The following is a 16,181-nucleotide window of genomic DNA, read 5'->3' as shown; positions in this document are numbered from 1 at the left end:
GCAATATAAGCTGCAATTTTCATGCTGAATTTTTTTTTATTATAATAAAAATATCATGGTTTTTAGATTTCTGTTAGCCTTATTTTTGTGTTAAAATTCATGAAGAAGCCTTAGTTGAAGCAAAAATGAATTATTGTCCTATACAAAAATTGATCTGCTAGATATTCCTTAGAAGAGAAATCTTTCTTCTGACCAAAAAAAAAAAAGATTTTTTTTCAAATCTTATTTATCATATAAGTTAAAGTTACATGCATGCAGACTAAGCATACTATCAACATTTTTGATACATAATAACCTATATATATATATATATACACACACACCAGCATGTATCAAAATTGCCTAAGCTCAGCTAGGTTAATCATGTCCATGAAAATAGAAATGAGAGGAGTGTTATGTCAAATTTTAGGAACATATCTTTACCACAAGAACTAAAAAAAGAAAGAATAATACCAAGCCAAAACATTATTTGATTTTTGGAACCTGTAATTTTAAAGTGGACAAACTTTAGCGGATGAAAAACATTTTCTAATGCATTGTTAATGTTTTGACCTAATTCAAGATCCAAAAATATTGATTGATGTCAATTTTGAAAATTTAAGTGAAAATAAAAATGGTAGTTTTAATTACTTTGGGTTCAAGCATGGTAGCCAAATGACATGGGTATTATGCATAAAAAGGAAACATATTCGTTCATATTTCATAATTTTATATAAGTTCAATTCTCTTAGTCTTAATTTAGGAAATAGAGAAAAGAAGGCCAATGATAATTTTTTTTTCATTTAAATGATTGAAAATATCAGAAGGCAAAAATTAAATGGTATATGTGGTGATCGACTATTACCTTATTATGCAAAAATTAGTTGAAATTTATTGGATAAAATACTTTCCAAAATAGTTAGATCTTAATTAATGTACACCCATTACTATTTGTTAAAACAACATAGGGAGGTCATTTTGAAACAGATCCCCCTAGTAGGGAGATCCCGTATTGTTTATACAAGAGTTAAACTTTGGGGTTGTGTAATGGAGGTATACCATAAGTGACAGCTCTGTATACCCCAAGTACACATCATGTATCCTACAATAGGCACCATTGGTTAGAATGTTTCAAATATTACTGTAATCTGATTGGTCATATAATTATTTTCATATTTTGATTGGCTAAACTGTGGGACAAAGTCAGAAATTATTCCCACTTTATTCATTCTGCACAAGCATTTCTTTCGAAACCAAACGAAGTCATGGCTAAGCATATTGTAGAGCGCGACAACCGGTGGGGATTTTTAGTTAAAGACGCTTTCAACCACTTTTCCAACTTCATCTTCAAGATGGTCTACTGTGTCGAATCTGAAGTCGGGCCTGGATTCGTGGTTGATGTTACTCGAGCTGATGGTGTCACCGGGTAAGTGTTATAGTTAAGACAACCTTAGTCAGGGGTGATGAACAATAGTTTGCTGATCATTCTTATTATAGTTTCAAAAGACAGAGATATATGACATGTGCATGTGTAAGCTAAATCATAAGTTATATTTTTGTAATCAATCAGCTTAACTCTTACTTTCCTCATACAAAATATGTGGAAGCAAAATATATTTTCATATGAATTTTAAAATTAGCTGAAAAACATATAACATTAATAGCTAGCTCAATTAAATGATTCTCAATTTAATCAAATGAATTTCATTATGCTTTTAGTATGTATTTTTTAAGCACAAGCTATTTTAAATATGTTTTCCACCTGAAAAAAAAATTGTTCATCACACCTGATTGATACTCTGTAAAACATGTGTGTTTAAGACTTATATCATGTCTTCTTTTACCTGGTTTATAATTTATCATTCATCACTGGAGATGGGATTAGTTTAAGATTAGTTTAAGACTTACCGTTATATATCTATAGTTTATATAAGTTCTTTCCATATGAGAGAGATCAAGTTGTGTGTGTGTATAGTTAAAGTCAAGTGAATACTTAAGCATTAAATGGACATTAATTGTTCTACTAAAAACTACTTACTATTTAATTACTATCAAAAATAAGAGTACATAAATAAACAAGCTCAGGCTTACAAAGAAATACAAATTATACTTAGCCTATATATATATACACATGCAGGTATTACAAATCTATATTTACTTGTTTAATTTTAAAGCATTTTGTAAATAATTAAGGTCCTTGATTTTTAAAAAATTTTTACTATGAAATTCCTATATAATGATTTATTACATCTTATAATAGAGGCGTGTCTTAATCGTGAAATGAAATACCCACTTCTGCCTCTATTTTTACACTTAAATAACTTGATCTGCAAAAGCTTGTGCAGCTATCCCATTCTTTGTGACATCACAATATTTTAAAATTGGTCATAGAAAAGGAAAGTAGATCCTAGCTGTTAATATTTCAAATAACTTGCAACAATTTTTAACCGCCAACATGCTTATATTAAATTAAATTTTTAAATATGTTCAGACCAACCACCATTTGCATATGATTGCATGGACATAGGCGTCGGAACCGGATTGGGGGGGGGGTGGGGTGGCTAATGACTACACTAATGATAATGATACCAATAACGGTAAAATATACCGGCATGCTCACAATGACGTCATGTGACAATTGAAAGACTTAATGCCACAGACAAATAATAATCTGCAAACCTACAGATATAAAACCCCATTTTATCACCAAAGCATATTCCCTTTTTTTTAAAATTGCAATTGAGCATGTTCTAATATTTTTTCCCCTCAAAAATAAATAAACTGTAGAATTTCAGGCATGATGTAAAAAAATAATGTTGCATTTACAACAACTTTATCTTAATTTATTTGATAACTAGTGCATCAAGTTTTAATCAAAGTGATATTAAAGGATTAAAGAAGGCATCTTACTAAATAGGTATACATGTATTGCTAGACTCTAATAACAAATTAATGATTGTAAGTAAAATATTTCATCTTAAAATGTTGGCCATGTACAACTAGGGTCATTTTACTTATTGATAATTTTACAGGTTAATTTAATTTTTTTGATACACACAAATTGAAAAATAAGTTCTTGTCAGGGACAGGTATTAACACTCCTGCTAAGTACTGTGTATATGTTATATAACAGTCATTGTTCACTCAGAGAGAGAGAGAGAGAGAGAGAGAGAGAGATCAGTTTATTTTTAATATAGAATACATTCTAAATTTGTCACAAAGAAAGTACACATAAGAATAACCTAATTTTCCACATTTTAAGTTTGATGTATACATATAATTTTAGTCACCCTGAAACTTACTGTACATATAAGCATTTACACAATCATGATCATGATGTAAAAATTGAACCTATCTTAGCCTGCTGAAAATAATTTATATATATTTTTTCAAAACAAATAAATTTTAGTATAATTGGTTTGAGCGATGTGTAAACGATTTGGGATCTCAACCCAAAGTTTTTGCATACTGAAACCCCTTGGAAATGTGCTGAATCTGGGTGATATCCCCATAATGATTTACACAACGTTTCATACATTTCAATTTAGGTTTCTGCATTGCAGAAACAATAAGGAATCTTAATAGATTAAAGTTTCAGTTGCTGAATCAATATAATGGTTTCCGGGGCCTTGTGCAACCTTAATTCTTAAATTCTTAAATTGTTTAACGTCATTTCAAAATAATTTACAAGGGCAGGCAATAAAATTGAAACCAAAAAATTTCCAAACAAATGATCTTATTCATTTACATTAATATAAATACAGTGAGTATTCAAACTACATTTAGGTTATCTCTTTTTTGGTGATCTTTCCTCCTTAAGTATCTGATTATAGTTAATATAATGTGCTCTAAGCATTTCGAATATTTACAGATTACAAATGTTTTCAGTATAATTGAACTGGAAAAAATTAAATTAAAATAGGGTTTTGGTTTTTGTTTTTCAAAATCCATGCAATAATACATTCACTATGCATTCTCTGGATTTTTAACTAATTTAGACAAATTTATTCTATGCTTACATTTCAGATTGTTTATTTTCGTTATACTTAATGAGCGTTGTTGAATGGGGTGAGAGTAAATTTATTTTTTTTTTGTATTAATTTAATAAAACATAGAACGAGTATCTAACAAAATTACAACGTTTACCTAAGTTAGGGTTTTTATATTACCTTGCTGGTAGAGTTAAATCAATCGGGAATGTAATCAAATTTGCATTTATATACATGTTAAGATCTATATAACCTTTATGAGAAATTTTGGGAAAATTTCAAATGTTATATTTACAAATAAAATTTTCCTGTGTTTAAGAGTTTAGACTATTTTGTATTCATTATAATTATAAACACTACCAAACAAAGGTCTTGTTAAGCCTTGGGAAAAAAATTTCAGATCCTCTCTCTCTATCTCTTTCTCTCTCTCACAAACACACACAATGAACCAAGTGGATAATAAATTGAAGTATCTAAATGGAATCTATCATTCTAATTAAGCCATCTTATGACACGAACAAGCCAGTCACAGTAAATTAAATAAAAAGTTTTATAAATTTAATTCCTGTTCTTGATTTAAACACCCAAAAGTTGACACTGTGTTAAATAGTTCACCTAGATATGGATTTTATGTAGGGTGTGCTCTGTAGATTCCTAATTAAACGTGAGGAATTAATTTTCAAGCAAACCTTGCTTTAATTTTTAGCTCACCTGAGCTGAAAGCTCAAGTGAGCTATTCTGATCACATTTTGTCCATCGTCCGTCTGTCCGTATGTAAACTTTTTACATTTTCAACATCTTCTCTAAAACCGCTTGGCAAATTTCAACCAAATTTGGCACAAAGCATCCTTATTTGAAGGCAAACATAAATTGCAGAAATAAAAGACCAATCTTTATTCAAAGCGGAGAAAACCTCTAAACTGTAGAAAAAGGGGGATGCATTTTTAAAAATCTTCTCAAGAACTACTGAGTCAAATACAACGTAATTTTGAGTCATCTCTTGTATTTTCTTTGATGAACAGAATAGATAGCAAATTTTCAATGAAAATTTACATGTATTTGTATTATCCTTTCTGAGTTTATCGATGCAAATGTGATATTGTGGAAACGTAAACTTAGCCTCCCGTGATTTAGCACGAATGTAATGCGCATGCACAAGATTGTAAAATCCAAAAAATCCAGATAAGTTCCGGAATTTTTAAAGGAATTTTTGTTGATTATTAATAAGCAAAGCTTGATTTAGAAAAAATAAAAACAAATTGGTAATCTTCAAGTACCCATAATGTTTTAAATGTAGAAAACACAAGACAGTACTCTTCCGATTTCTCCAAATTTAAGCCCAAAAACTTGAGTATATTATTTTAATATAGTAGTATAGATATTGCATATGATCTGATTTTTGGTAAAAATGGTATTCCATAGACTTAAATATGTCAAAGATTAAGTATATGCAAAAATAAGTGTAAAATTTGGATATTCATTTTTATTATGATATATAATATATAACCAATATATATATTGGTTAATCTACCGAGGGGCCACATGGCACAGTATCCTTTGAATGCCCATTTAAAGCCAGTGTTGCTCAGGTGAGCGATGTGGCCAATTGGTCCTCTTGTTTGAACAGTTTTGAGCTATAGGAAAAATGGGTGATCACGATTTAATATTTTGCAATTTGACACAAAACTACGGAATCGCGAATATACCTGTAAGTAATCTTGTAGAATAAAGAATTAAGAGTACCCAGAATGTGGTTCTTGTCGTTAGGCATATAACATTCATATGAGATCTTGAAAGAGTACTTTTTCTTTGTATTTTAACTTTAAAGCTAAATAGATTTGATAAAGTATTATTTAGCTCTTATTTATTAAATGTGTATATCTATAATTTACATATACCTTGTTCGGTTAATTAATTATTGCATGTATTTGCTTTAAAGAAAATACTTTGGTTGTGGATGTCAATTTAATTGCGGTCATAAAATTATCAAATTGTTTGAAGGTATTTAACAACATTTCAAAGTCATTGACCCCAAATCTGGTACACTTAGACAAGACACTTTATATTCATTGTATCAGTCCACCCAGCCGGAATTGGGTACAGGATTTACACTGGAAGTTAACCTGCAATGGACTGGTGTCCCATCCAGTGGGATTGAGTCAATTGTCTCTCATTCACTTAGCAATAAGGAAACCAGGGATAAGCACCAACCCTATGCGCCTTCATGGCACGGAGAAGAATTTAATTTATTTGATGAATGATTAAATTCGAAATACATTCTGCCTCTAAATTTAAACCGGTGTGAGTAATAGAGTACAAAAAATTCATGGTGGGGGGGGGGGGGGATCAAAACAAAGAAAAGAAAAGCATACCTTTTGAATAGCTTTTAACAATTATATTTAACAAATATTAAAATGCATTTTCATATAAGTTTATGATGTAATTGGTCGCTCAACACATTTCCCAAATATTTATACATTTTCGTCAAATTTAGCATTAATGCTTTAAAAAATACAACAAATTTAAAGAGACTTTTTAAATGACAACTTTTTTATCAATACTAACATCAAGTCAATTATTTAATTGACCACAACAGCCACTGTACGGAATATATTAAAAAATAGATATCGAGTGTAAAATACTACACAAAATCATGGGAATCACTATCAATTTTATCTCAAAGATCAGGACACAAGTGTTATAGAAAAGAAGAGGATTATCAATTTTGTTAATTTTAGAATATAGAAAAATACCCAAATTTAAAAAGTAAATTCAAAGAATTATTTTTTGCTAAATAATATTTTATAGCAAAACAAATCATATATCTGCATGGTGATTATTTTGCTGACCATCCAGCCTCGACACATAACCAATATTCTCAGGCATCAGTTTTCGTGAATTAAACGAAAATTATTGTTTCAGGGATACATAAAGTCAATGATCTTAAAATGTCAATATAATAAAAATTGTACCTTTAAGGTATTCGATGTATAACAACCACATTTTGTACCTAAAAATTGTTTGGTCCGATATTCTTAATTATGATATCATTGTTATAAGGTGATATCAAATAAAAAAAACTCCACTAAAGGAATTTTCAAAATTTTGATTATAATGGTCCAACTAATTACACCTTGAAAATTTGCATTGAAGTCTAACTCTCACTGACTAGATTCGCATCAGGACTAAATGAGACGCGCTCACCTTTTATATACAAAGAATCATTTGCAATATCAATGTAACATGCACAATCTTTAAGAATATCTAGTCCTAAAATACAGTTATATGGGAAATTCCTAGCAACAAATGCATTGTAAACAATGTCTTTTCGCCAATTCTAATTCGAAAGTCACATTTTCCAATTAAATCGACTCGCTTGCCCGTAGATGATGTAATGCTCACCCCTCCAGCGGGCGCCATGGTACCCTGGTCTGCGAATTTATCACTCACAATTGTGACACTGGATCCGGTGTCGATCAACATTGAAGCACTTTTATCATTCACATTTCCTAAAACTTTGGCGGTACAAAATTTAGGATTCAACTGACATGATACAATATTTTCACATACATATTTCACAATTATATTATTTTCACTATTCCCAGAGGAATCGAATTCTTTCACTTCGCGCAACCGGCTCTCTTTCGGAGGACTTCCGCTAATCCTTTACCTCCACACAAAGGGGCGGTCTTTAGTTTCCCGAATTGGTATTTTGTACTTTACATCGAAATGCGATATGTCCTACCCACTGACAGTTGTTGCAGATTGGCCTTCCATCCGTCGTCCTAAGGTCGTCCTAAGGTTCCGGTCAGACCTGGGCTGCAGTCCACGGCCTCTTCCTCGCCAGGATCCTCGGAAGTTCTGCCCCCGGGTATTTGAGGCATATTGTCGTTGGGAAGAAATGCGCCCTATCTAGGTAGCCATCACTAATACTTGGGCTGTGAGGTCTGCGATGGATTTCTCCAGCTCCTCTGTTCTCTTAGGATCGCATGACATAGCTGCCACTCTTGTCCTCGAGTCGTCCACAAGAGAGTTGTTTCATTCCTCTGTTTTCGCATGACGAAAAACTTCCTCAAAAGTCTTTGGGTTTGAAAGTAGAACAAACCTTTTTATTTCAGGTCTTAACCTTTGAATGAAATGTTCTTTGGTAAGAGTTTCTTTTTGTCGTCTTGGCATGTCCATGTACGCACGTGTGGTTAGCTTCGTTATATTTGCGGCATAGTCGTCAGCAGTTTGGATCTCTGCTTGTCTGTATCCAAAGAGGTTTGAGTAATACAATGACTGTAGCTCTTTTGGGATGAACCTTTCCCGGAGAGAGTCACAAACAGAGCGATAATCATCTTTTAAATCATCATCTAACGATTCATAATAATTAATCTGCTGCCTGGTCTCGAAGGAACACCGGTATTGTGACACACTTCCTGCCATCACTCGAGAAATTTGCTCTGGCGATCCGGTCAAAGTCTTTAATCCAAGAATCAACATCTTCGTCTAACTTTCCGTAAAAAGGTACTGGCCTAACTAGAGTCTATGACTTCGGCTCTGGTGTAACTTCATTCACAATTATTTCTTCGACAAGCTCTTGCCTCTTTTTCTTTGGCATTTTGTTCCTTTGTCCTTTAGTTATCCCACCGCTGCCACCATAATATGTGACGGGGGTCCTCCCCGTCACCGGCACTGATTGATAACTATTGTTTATATTTTACAAGTTTATTTACATATTTACAACAAACACGAATTACACAAATTACACAATATATAGGAAACACAGATTATATCACAAATGCATCCTCACTCTTTAACATCCAAACTCATTCTCCTCTGTCTCCCACGTGTTCCCTGGGTATGGCCATACCAATTATCTCTCACTCCTCAGACTCAACCATAACTCAATCAACTGCTCACTTTCATCTCTCAGAACTTTTATATCATGCACAATAAACCAATGACAACTACAGATATTAACTCAGAAATTATAGACTCATGTTCGCTCTCTCTCACTTGCCTAACGAGCTAAAATGATACTCTTGGGAAACCGGGCTACAACGCCTGCGTTATCAAACCTTTCATACCACATTTTTCATCCAACACTTATTAAAGATAATTAACCCAATGGGATGGCCCTGTAACAATTGTTATTAAGCAATACATATTTAACTAGTTTAAATGCTTCAAAATTGTTTAATATCCCTTCATTATACATTGAATACCTTAAAATATTTTAATTCTGAGGATCAATTCAACAATAAAAGAAATTTGGTACTAAAACTAAGATATAAAAAGTGTCTCATGTTAGGTTTTCTTTGCATTGTAGAAGAGCATGGTTCCGCCAGAAGGATTGTAGGGATTCCCATAGTTTAACTACAGCCCTGAACCAGACCTTCCAAGGTGGAAGAGGAGGGGCATTGCACTGTAAACTCAGCCCAGCCCAGCTGTATGACCTTCTGGACATGCTAACAGAAGAGTTGTTCGCTAAAGAAAACATGGTCAGGAAGCTACTGACAACTGTTGGTGACCAAGAGGGTGGTTTTTGCATCATTTCACCTGATGTTGCTCTGAACAACCGTGGTATTAAGGTATATAGATAGTTAATAAATAAATTAAATATCAAGTTGTACCCCCGGTAATATTTCTCAATATTAATACACGTGTTTAGCATTTGAATCTGAAATTTTGGCATAGAACAGTAAAACACAGTTAGAGCAAACATGCTTATAATGATTTGATGCTTTGAGCAGAGTGATTTTCATTCCTCTAGACTTAATTACATGTTGTATGCATGACAGTTATCACGAATGACCCTTAAGCTTTTAATGTAGCAAAGTCTCCCTTCTCGGGCACCTAGGTTTAAGCATGATTTATTGTTTAGGTACTTCACTACACCTAGACTTAAAAATTTTAAGACACTACGTCACAAGATTGTAATTTTAATATTTTGTTAAACTGTTTGTATCAATTGATTCAGATGTATATCGTCATAGCTCAGTGGTTAAAGTATCAGGCTTATGAACCGCAGATCAAGAGTTCATATCCGCCTGGGGTTTTGTTTATGTTTACTGAATGAAATTTTTGAAAATATCATTTGTTATCCAAAATTGCACACCCCCCCCCCCCTATTTGACATATATTATTTCAAGGTGTAGTGAGGCACCTTAAAGGAAATACGGTACTTGAATTTCGAGATAAACTATTTAATTGACACTGTGTCCTTATGTCCACTTAGAGCCAAATTTAAGTGTTTAATCATTAGCTTCCAGGGGTATAATTATGAAAAAGTGGATATATATCCCCTAATATTTAGCCTCCTAAAACCAATAGTAATTCAATCCATTTATTTTAAGATTCCACCAGCTTCCAACCCATTCATGTGGATACCAGGATGGCCTGGCTGCCCACCCCAAGGAATGGCCAGACAGTTTGCCGAACCTCCTGGCCTTAATCCTTTATCAAGGTTCATAGAGTTGGCACACACACAACTAAGAGACAACTTTGTCCCAGCCCTGCTCTCTTTGAGTTGCATGCTGATGATGGCAAACTACAGGTAATTAAAAACTTGAGAATGTGTAAATCTAGTAATGACAGCTTTTTCATCTTATAAGATATCAGGTTTAATGAAGTCAACCTTAAACCTTAAAACAGAAAAAATATTGTTGTACATTAAGTCAGGATTTACATTTATTCGTATATGATTTGTTACTGTCTGTTGACAGATTTATTATAAAGTGTGTGGGGGGGGGGGGGGGGGGTGTGTCAAGGACACAAACATTTGCTTTGTTAAGATCAAAGATGGTGTCTGTAAAACAATAACAGGTTTTATCCAGAGATGTGTGTTAATCTTATCTGAAGCAAACCAGATAAATATATTAAAGAAGATACATGAAACATTGAAATGCTTGATTTGGAAATGTGGCTTTTACATTCAATGACAATAATTTTTCGTAAAGGGGCATGGTGACGATTTTGGTCAAAAATTATTTTATCAATTTTGATTTTTGTACTACGCTTCGAAAGGCATTTTAATAGGCAACCAACATTTAAGTGTCATTCTGAAAGTTACAAAGCTTTACATTTCTTTGCTATGTAAACAAAGCTTTAACTTTTTAATGTTGAAGTTAAAATTCCAGTTTTACACCTAAAATCAATGTGTCAAACATAAGGACCTGTTTTTTTATGTTCAAATTTATTAAGAAGATATGCAAATTAGCTTGAAAATGATTTTCTAGATTTTATACAGGTATATTGAACATATAATGTAAACAAAAACAGGGCATATGAGCTTTGACAAAAACTGTGAGCCATGTATCCTGCTTATAATTCTACAACTGACTTTCAAATTTCATTTGAATATTGGGAATGCATTCCTAAAGCATTGTAAGTAAACAGAAAAAATAGAATTTGACCAAAATCAAGACCATGCCCCTTAAGACAATATGGTATACATTTACTGTATGCAATTGACTAAAACTTTTTTTCGTCCTTCGCAGAGACATCTTGGCCAAGTTGGGACATTTTAACCTCCCCCTTCTATTTGGACCACCTAAAGTAGGAAAGACTTTGGTTGCACAGTGTGCAGGACTCTTCAGTGGGCTTTCCTTGGATGAATCCATCACCAGCAGGTAATTAGAAAAACCTTTTACACATCTGACTCTAACAATATATGATATAAAACAGAATGACCTAATAATCACTAATAATCACAAAAACTTGGAACATGATTTTTTTTCTACTTTGTTATAGTTATTGCTGGTAACTAGTTCTTAAAAAAATATATATAAAAAAACCAAAGACAAAAAAATACCGGTAGTAAAATGTTGATTAGGATTTTTTATCCTTTAGTTTTCAATTGTAGCTGGTAAAGTGATAAGTACATGGATATATCCAACTTCCATGCCATTATTACTTGATGCATTAACCATTGAGGTCGTTCAAGTATTTATTCAAGCTTTTGTTTTGAATGTAACCTTAAATATTGACTTCAATGTATCATTTTCAGAGATACCCTAACCTATCTGACGGATGCTTTTGCTAAGTCCACCCTTCCCTTTGTATGGGATGACCCTACTTCAGTAGCAGATGTCAAACAGGTTGCTGTGGACTTGGCCAATGGTGCAGCAAGGGGAAAATCGGGAGGACACCAGTTCCCACAGACAGCGTGCCTTGTGACAGCCAACTTCGACATCCATCAGATGGAAAAGTAAGCATGTCCTATCTGTCAAAAACTACTATTTTTTTTCAATGAATGACAATAATTTATAGAGATTATTTGAAATTTGGGAGGGCTTTACTGTATAGTGTTGGTAAATAGTTATAATGATTGGCCAGTCCTATTCAAGATATTATGCATCATAAGTACCGGTAAATAATAACTGTGGCCCAAATACAATAAAATGATGAATCATAACTTTCCTAAAAAATGTCAGTATTTTGCTAAGGCCTTCAATGGTTTTCAAAAATAAGGCTCCTGCCTTCCATGGTATAAACAGTTTTGAAGGTTTATATCATAGTTGAACAAAAAACAAGAAAATGATGTAAAACATTGGCCAGGTAAATTGTTATTGGGACAATTTTAATAATCTCTTACTAATGAAATACTTTTAATTTTGAAGGTATCACTCCAGGCTGTTCGTCATAGTCTTTTTAAGACCCAAGGCCAACCCCCAACCAGGCACCTTTGCAGTTCTTACTAAGGCAGCAATTGCAGCCTCCTCTGCTTTCATTTCCCTTAAGTTGATGGCCAGCGAAATTGAAGCGGAGGAGATTGCAAACGTAACATCGGGATTGCTGTCTTATCTGGAAGGACTGGACATCAGAGTTGCAGAGGGCATTGCTCTCCCTCTGATTATTTGCAAAAAGGTAATGAAAAACCTGTTGAATTGATATAAAAAAATTTAATTTGTATTCCAGTTAATTTATATAAAATCTACAAGATAACATTATGCTTATATAGGCCAGGATAGGTTTTTGAGTTTTGGGTGGACGCTAAACGAAGAAAAAAATTGCAATGGCATTAGCTGCATACATAACAAGTGATTTTCCTCAAATTGAAATATGTGTTTACATATTTTGTTGTGTTATTTCCTTTAACATACTTCGAAGCTTAATCTTTTTATCATAATGTCAAAAACACAATGGCAATGCTCACCTACCATACACTGGAAAAATCATTTGAAAGAACATTTTCCCTTTCCAAATCGAAGTATTTTTATCTGTATTTTGTTACTTACTTTTAATTTTATGAGTGATATAGGAAAAAATTCATAAAAAAAAGTATAAATACACTGTATTTCATTAGATAAGGCAAAACCACAGGCAGTGAAAATTAAAGTCGGCCTCATTAAAAGCTGAACATGAGAAAATATATACCAGTACTAGTAATAGACAGAAAATTAATGCATTAATTTTTTTATTTAGATGCTGGAGGTTACAGAGAAAGGGCATTTGTGGCAGCAAGTCAGGGCATATGTGAAGGATGTGTTGCTGCCCTACCACGAAAATACAACTTTGAACCACCAACCATCCAAAGCAGCAAATCGAATGTTGAAAGAACTTGGAGGGTTGTGCCAACATGTGAGTTCATGTCTTTATTAATAAATATTAAAAGGTCATATAACTAGAAATATAAAATACACTTTAAAAGTAATGATTATATCTGCCATATTTATCCAAACATATCCACCTTCTCTTACATTATATTTCAATTTTCTAGGTGAAAAAAGACATCCTCAGATGTTTGGAGGACTCCGTCCTGCTGGACAAGGCCAGAGCAGCAGCAGCTTTGAACATTGCAGTTTCTGAAGTGGTTGCTGTCCTAAAAAACACGCCTGGGGCAGAGATCAACAAATCAGGGAGGATTATGGGGAAAGTGAGGAAAGTCGCGAAAATCCCCATGAGTGTTTTATCTGAAGACACCATTCGATGCCTTACCTCAGGTAATTCCTAACAGAGATTCATTGTTTGCTTTATAGTGTGATATATTACATCAAGGTCAGCTTGTAATTTAAAAGAGATACACAAACCATATTATAGAGCAGTCTCAATTTTCCTTATGGTGATCTTATAAGAAGTAGTGTACACTTAAGTTTCATGCATTTGTTCTTATGATGAGCTCCTTCAGAGGAATTATATTTTATTGAATAGAAAATAATTTTGAGATTTTTCATACAACTCCTCGATATTGCACATTTTTTTACTAAAAGCAAAGCATGTACAAGTCATTGATATCCATTTTTTTTGTTTTTGTAGAATCTGACGATGAAGTGGAAGAAACCAGAGTTAGGGAAACAACCTTCCCAGAGATCCAGGACAATGGTAACATGATTTGAAATTATAATCATTTGTCTCAATCAAGTTTTTTTGCAATTGATTCATGACTTAAAAAAGAAACCCAATTGTTCAGTTATCTAGTGTGGTACTCTGTTCAGAATAGACCCCAATCTTTTACTCTTAGTTCAGAGGGCTGGAGAATAGTGTCCGTTTTTAGGTTATATTTACCTTCTCTCAGTATGATATATGGCATTATGCTCAAATTTGAAAGCATAAATATTCGACTTTTTCACTTTTCTCAATATTAGTTTATGGTCATATTGTCAGATGTGAAAGTTTCAGGTAGATCTGATGGTTAATTTGTTGACCATCAATCCTCCTTAATGTGCTGCTCTTTTTTTGACTAAAAACAGAGTGTACAGATCATTGATATCCATTTTTTTTGTTATTGTAGAATCTGACGTTGAAGTTGAAGAAACCTGCAGAGTGAAGGAAACAACCTTCCCAGAGATCGAGGACAATGGTAACATGATTTGAAATTATAATTATATACAGTTGGGCTCAAAATTAAATCATCAAGACAATTCTTTTAAATGGAATGATAACAATGCAAATTGATTAGAGACACCAAATCTAGTAGTGACACTTTAATATTGAAGTAACATGAGCTATTGATCTTCATAATAGTTAAACTCTGAAGAAAATTTAACGAATATAATAATTCTCTGTAGTAGATACCCCGGACACGGAACAGGATTCCTTTGACATGGGTGACCTTCCTCCACCACCACCACCTCTACCATCACTAAATGGGTCAATCTCCAATGACTTTCCACCCCCACCATTCATTGAAATGATGGGGAATATGTCAGTGGACATGGGCACCCCAATAGAAGAAGGACATCAAGCAGATGAGCCCCTCCCCTCCCCACCCAGACTGCCTCTGGCGTCTGTTCAGAGGGTACCGATGAGTGTAAGTATGCTAATGCTTCCACTAACATAATGAATGTTTAGATCAATTTGATGTGAGAGATCACTATTTAATGAAAACACATTCTAAAAGCTTAATTATACAATATTTCCATTTTCAACTGTCTTTGTTAGTGATAACATTACAAATCAATTTTGAAGCCTATAGCCCAATAATTTTATAAAAGATGAGCAACACAAAATGGGCATGTCCTATAATATAAGCAAGAATTTGTATTGGCTGCGCCGCATAGTAATACTTTGCATGTGCTACATAAAATCATAGTGCTTTTGAAATGTTGTTTTAAAGTGAAGAACTTGGCAATATAACCAAGTAATGAGGTGTCATTATTATGAGGTGATAGTTTTGGTTAAAGCATGGTCGAATCTAGCATAAAGTCCTTCAGGCTTAATTTATTGGATTTGACCACACTCTGGACTTAACTTATCACCTCAAAGAATGATTTCTTATTCCATACATAAGTATATAATAAAGCAGATCGAGTTTAATTGGCATATCAGAAAATGTTGTTATCCATTTTATTCATTTTAGTCTTGTACTCAGTATAGTTATAAAAATATAGGAATGTGTGTATATGGCGAATTCACTACGTGAAAAACGTAGGATTTGATTTAAATGCTGATTTAGATGAGAGTGTGCCAAATTAGTAAAGTATGGTTTCTTTTTTTAAGGACCTTTGTGCCACTTGTGGAAAGAAAGGGAGAAGAGGCCTCCTTTGGCTTTGCTGTGATGGATGCCAGCAGTGGTACCATCGGAGTTGTGCAGGGATCTCCGTACAGGCGTACAAAACCATCGGCGGAAATCCCTGGAACTGCAGACATTGCCACTGAGTGTTGCCCCTTATTCTGGAATTATGACCTTTTGTGAAAAATTCTGTTTGTAACCATCAAAAAAGTTATTATGATTTTTTTTAGATTTACTAAATGAATTAACATGAACAGATCATTATCAGAATACAT

General features: G+C 33.3%; 1 protein-coding gene across 1 annotated transcript; it reads left to right on the top strand.

Moving 5' to 3' along the window:
* The first annotated feature begins 506 nt into the window (after positions 1-506).
* LOC128169436 (uncharacterized) lies at positions 507-16,174 on the top strand. The gene is made up of 12 exons (XM_052835584.1): positions 507-1,405; positions 9,283-9,544; positions 10,310-10,509; positions 11,453-11,584; positions 11,962-12,162; positions 12,575-12,821; positions 13,380-13,535; positions 13,675-13,897; positions 14,211-14,276; positions 14,686-14,754; positions 14,963-15,204; positions 15,894-16,174. Exons 1-12 carry the CDS (start codon positions 1,245-1,247, stop codon positions 16,050-16,052), a joined length of 2,118 nt encoding a protein of 705 aa, XP_052691544.1. The 5' UTR covers positions 507-1,244; the 3' UTR covers positions 16,053-16,174.
* The last annotated feature ends 7 nt before the right edge of the window (positions 16,175-16,181 follow it).

This window comes from Crassostrea angulata, unplaced genomic scaffold (genome assembly GCF_025612915.1).
Source record: "Crassostrea angulata isolate pt1a10 unplaced genomic scaffold, ASM2561291v2 HiC_scaffold_131, whole genome shotgun sequence".
In the NCBI taxonomy this organism is placed as follows: domain Eukaryota; kingdom Metazoa; phylum Mollusca; class Bivalvia; order Ostreida; family Ostreidae; genus Magallana; species Magallana angulata.
The sequence above is the reverse complement of the archived record's forward strand: the minus strand, read 5'-3'. Positions and strand labels throughout refer to the sequence as shown.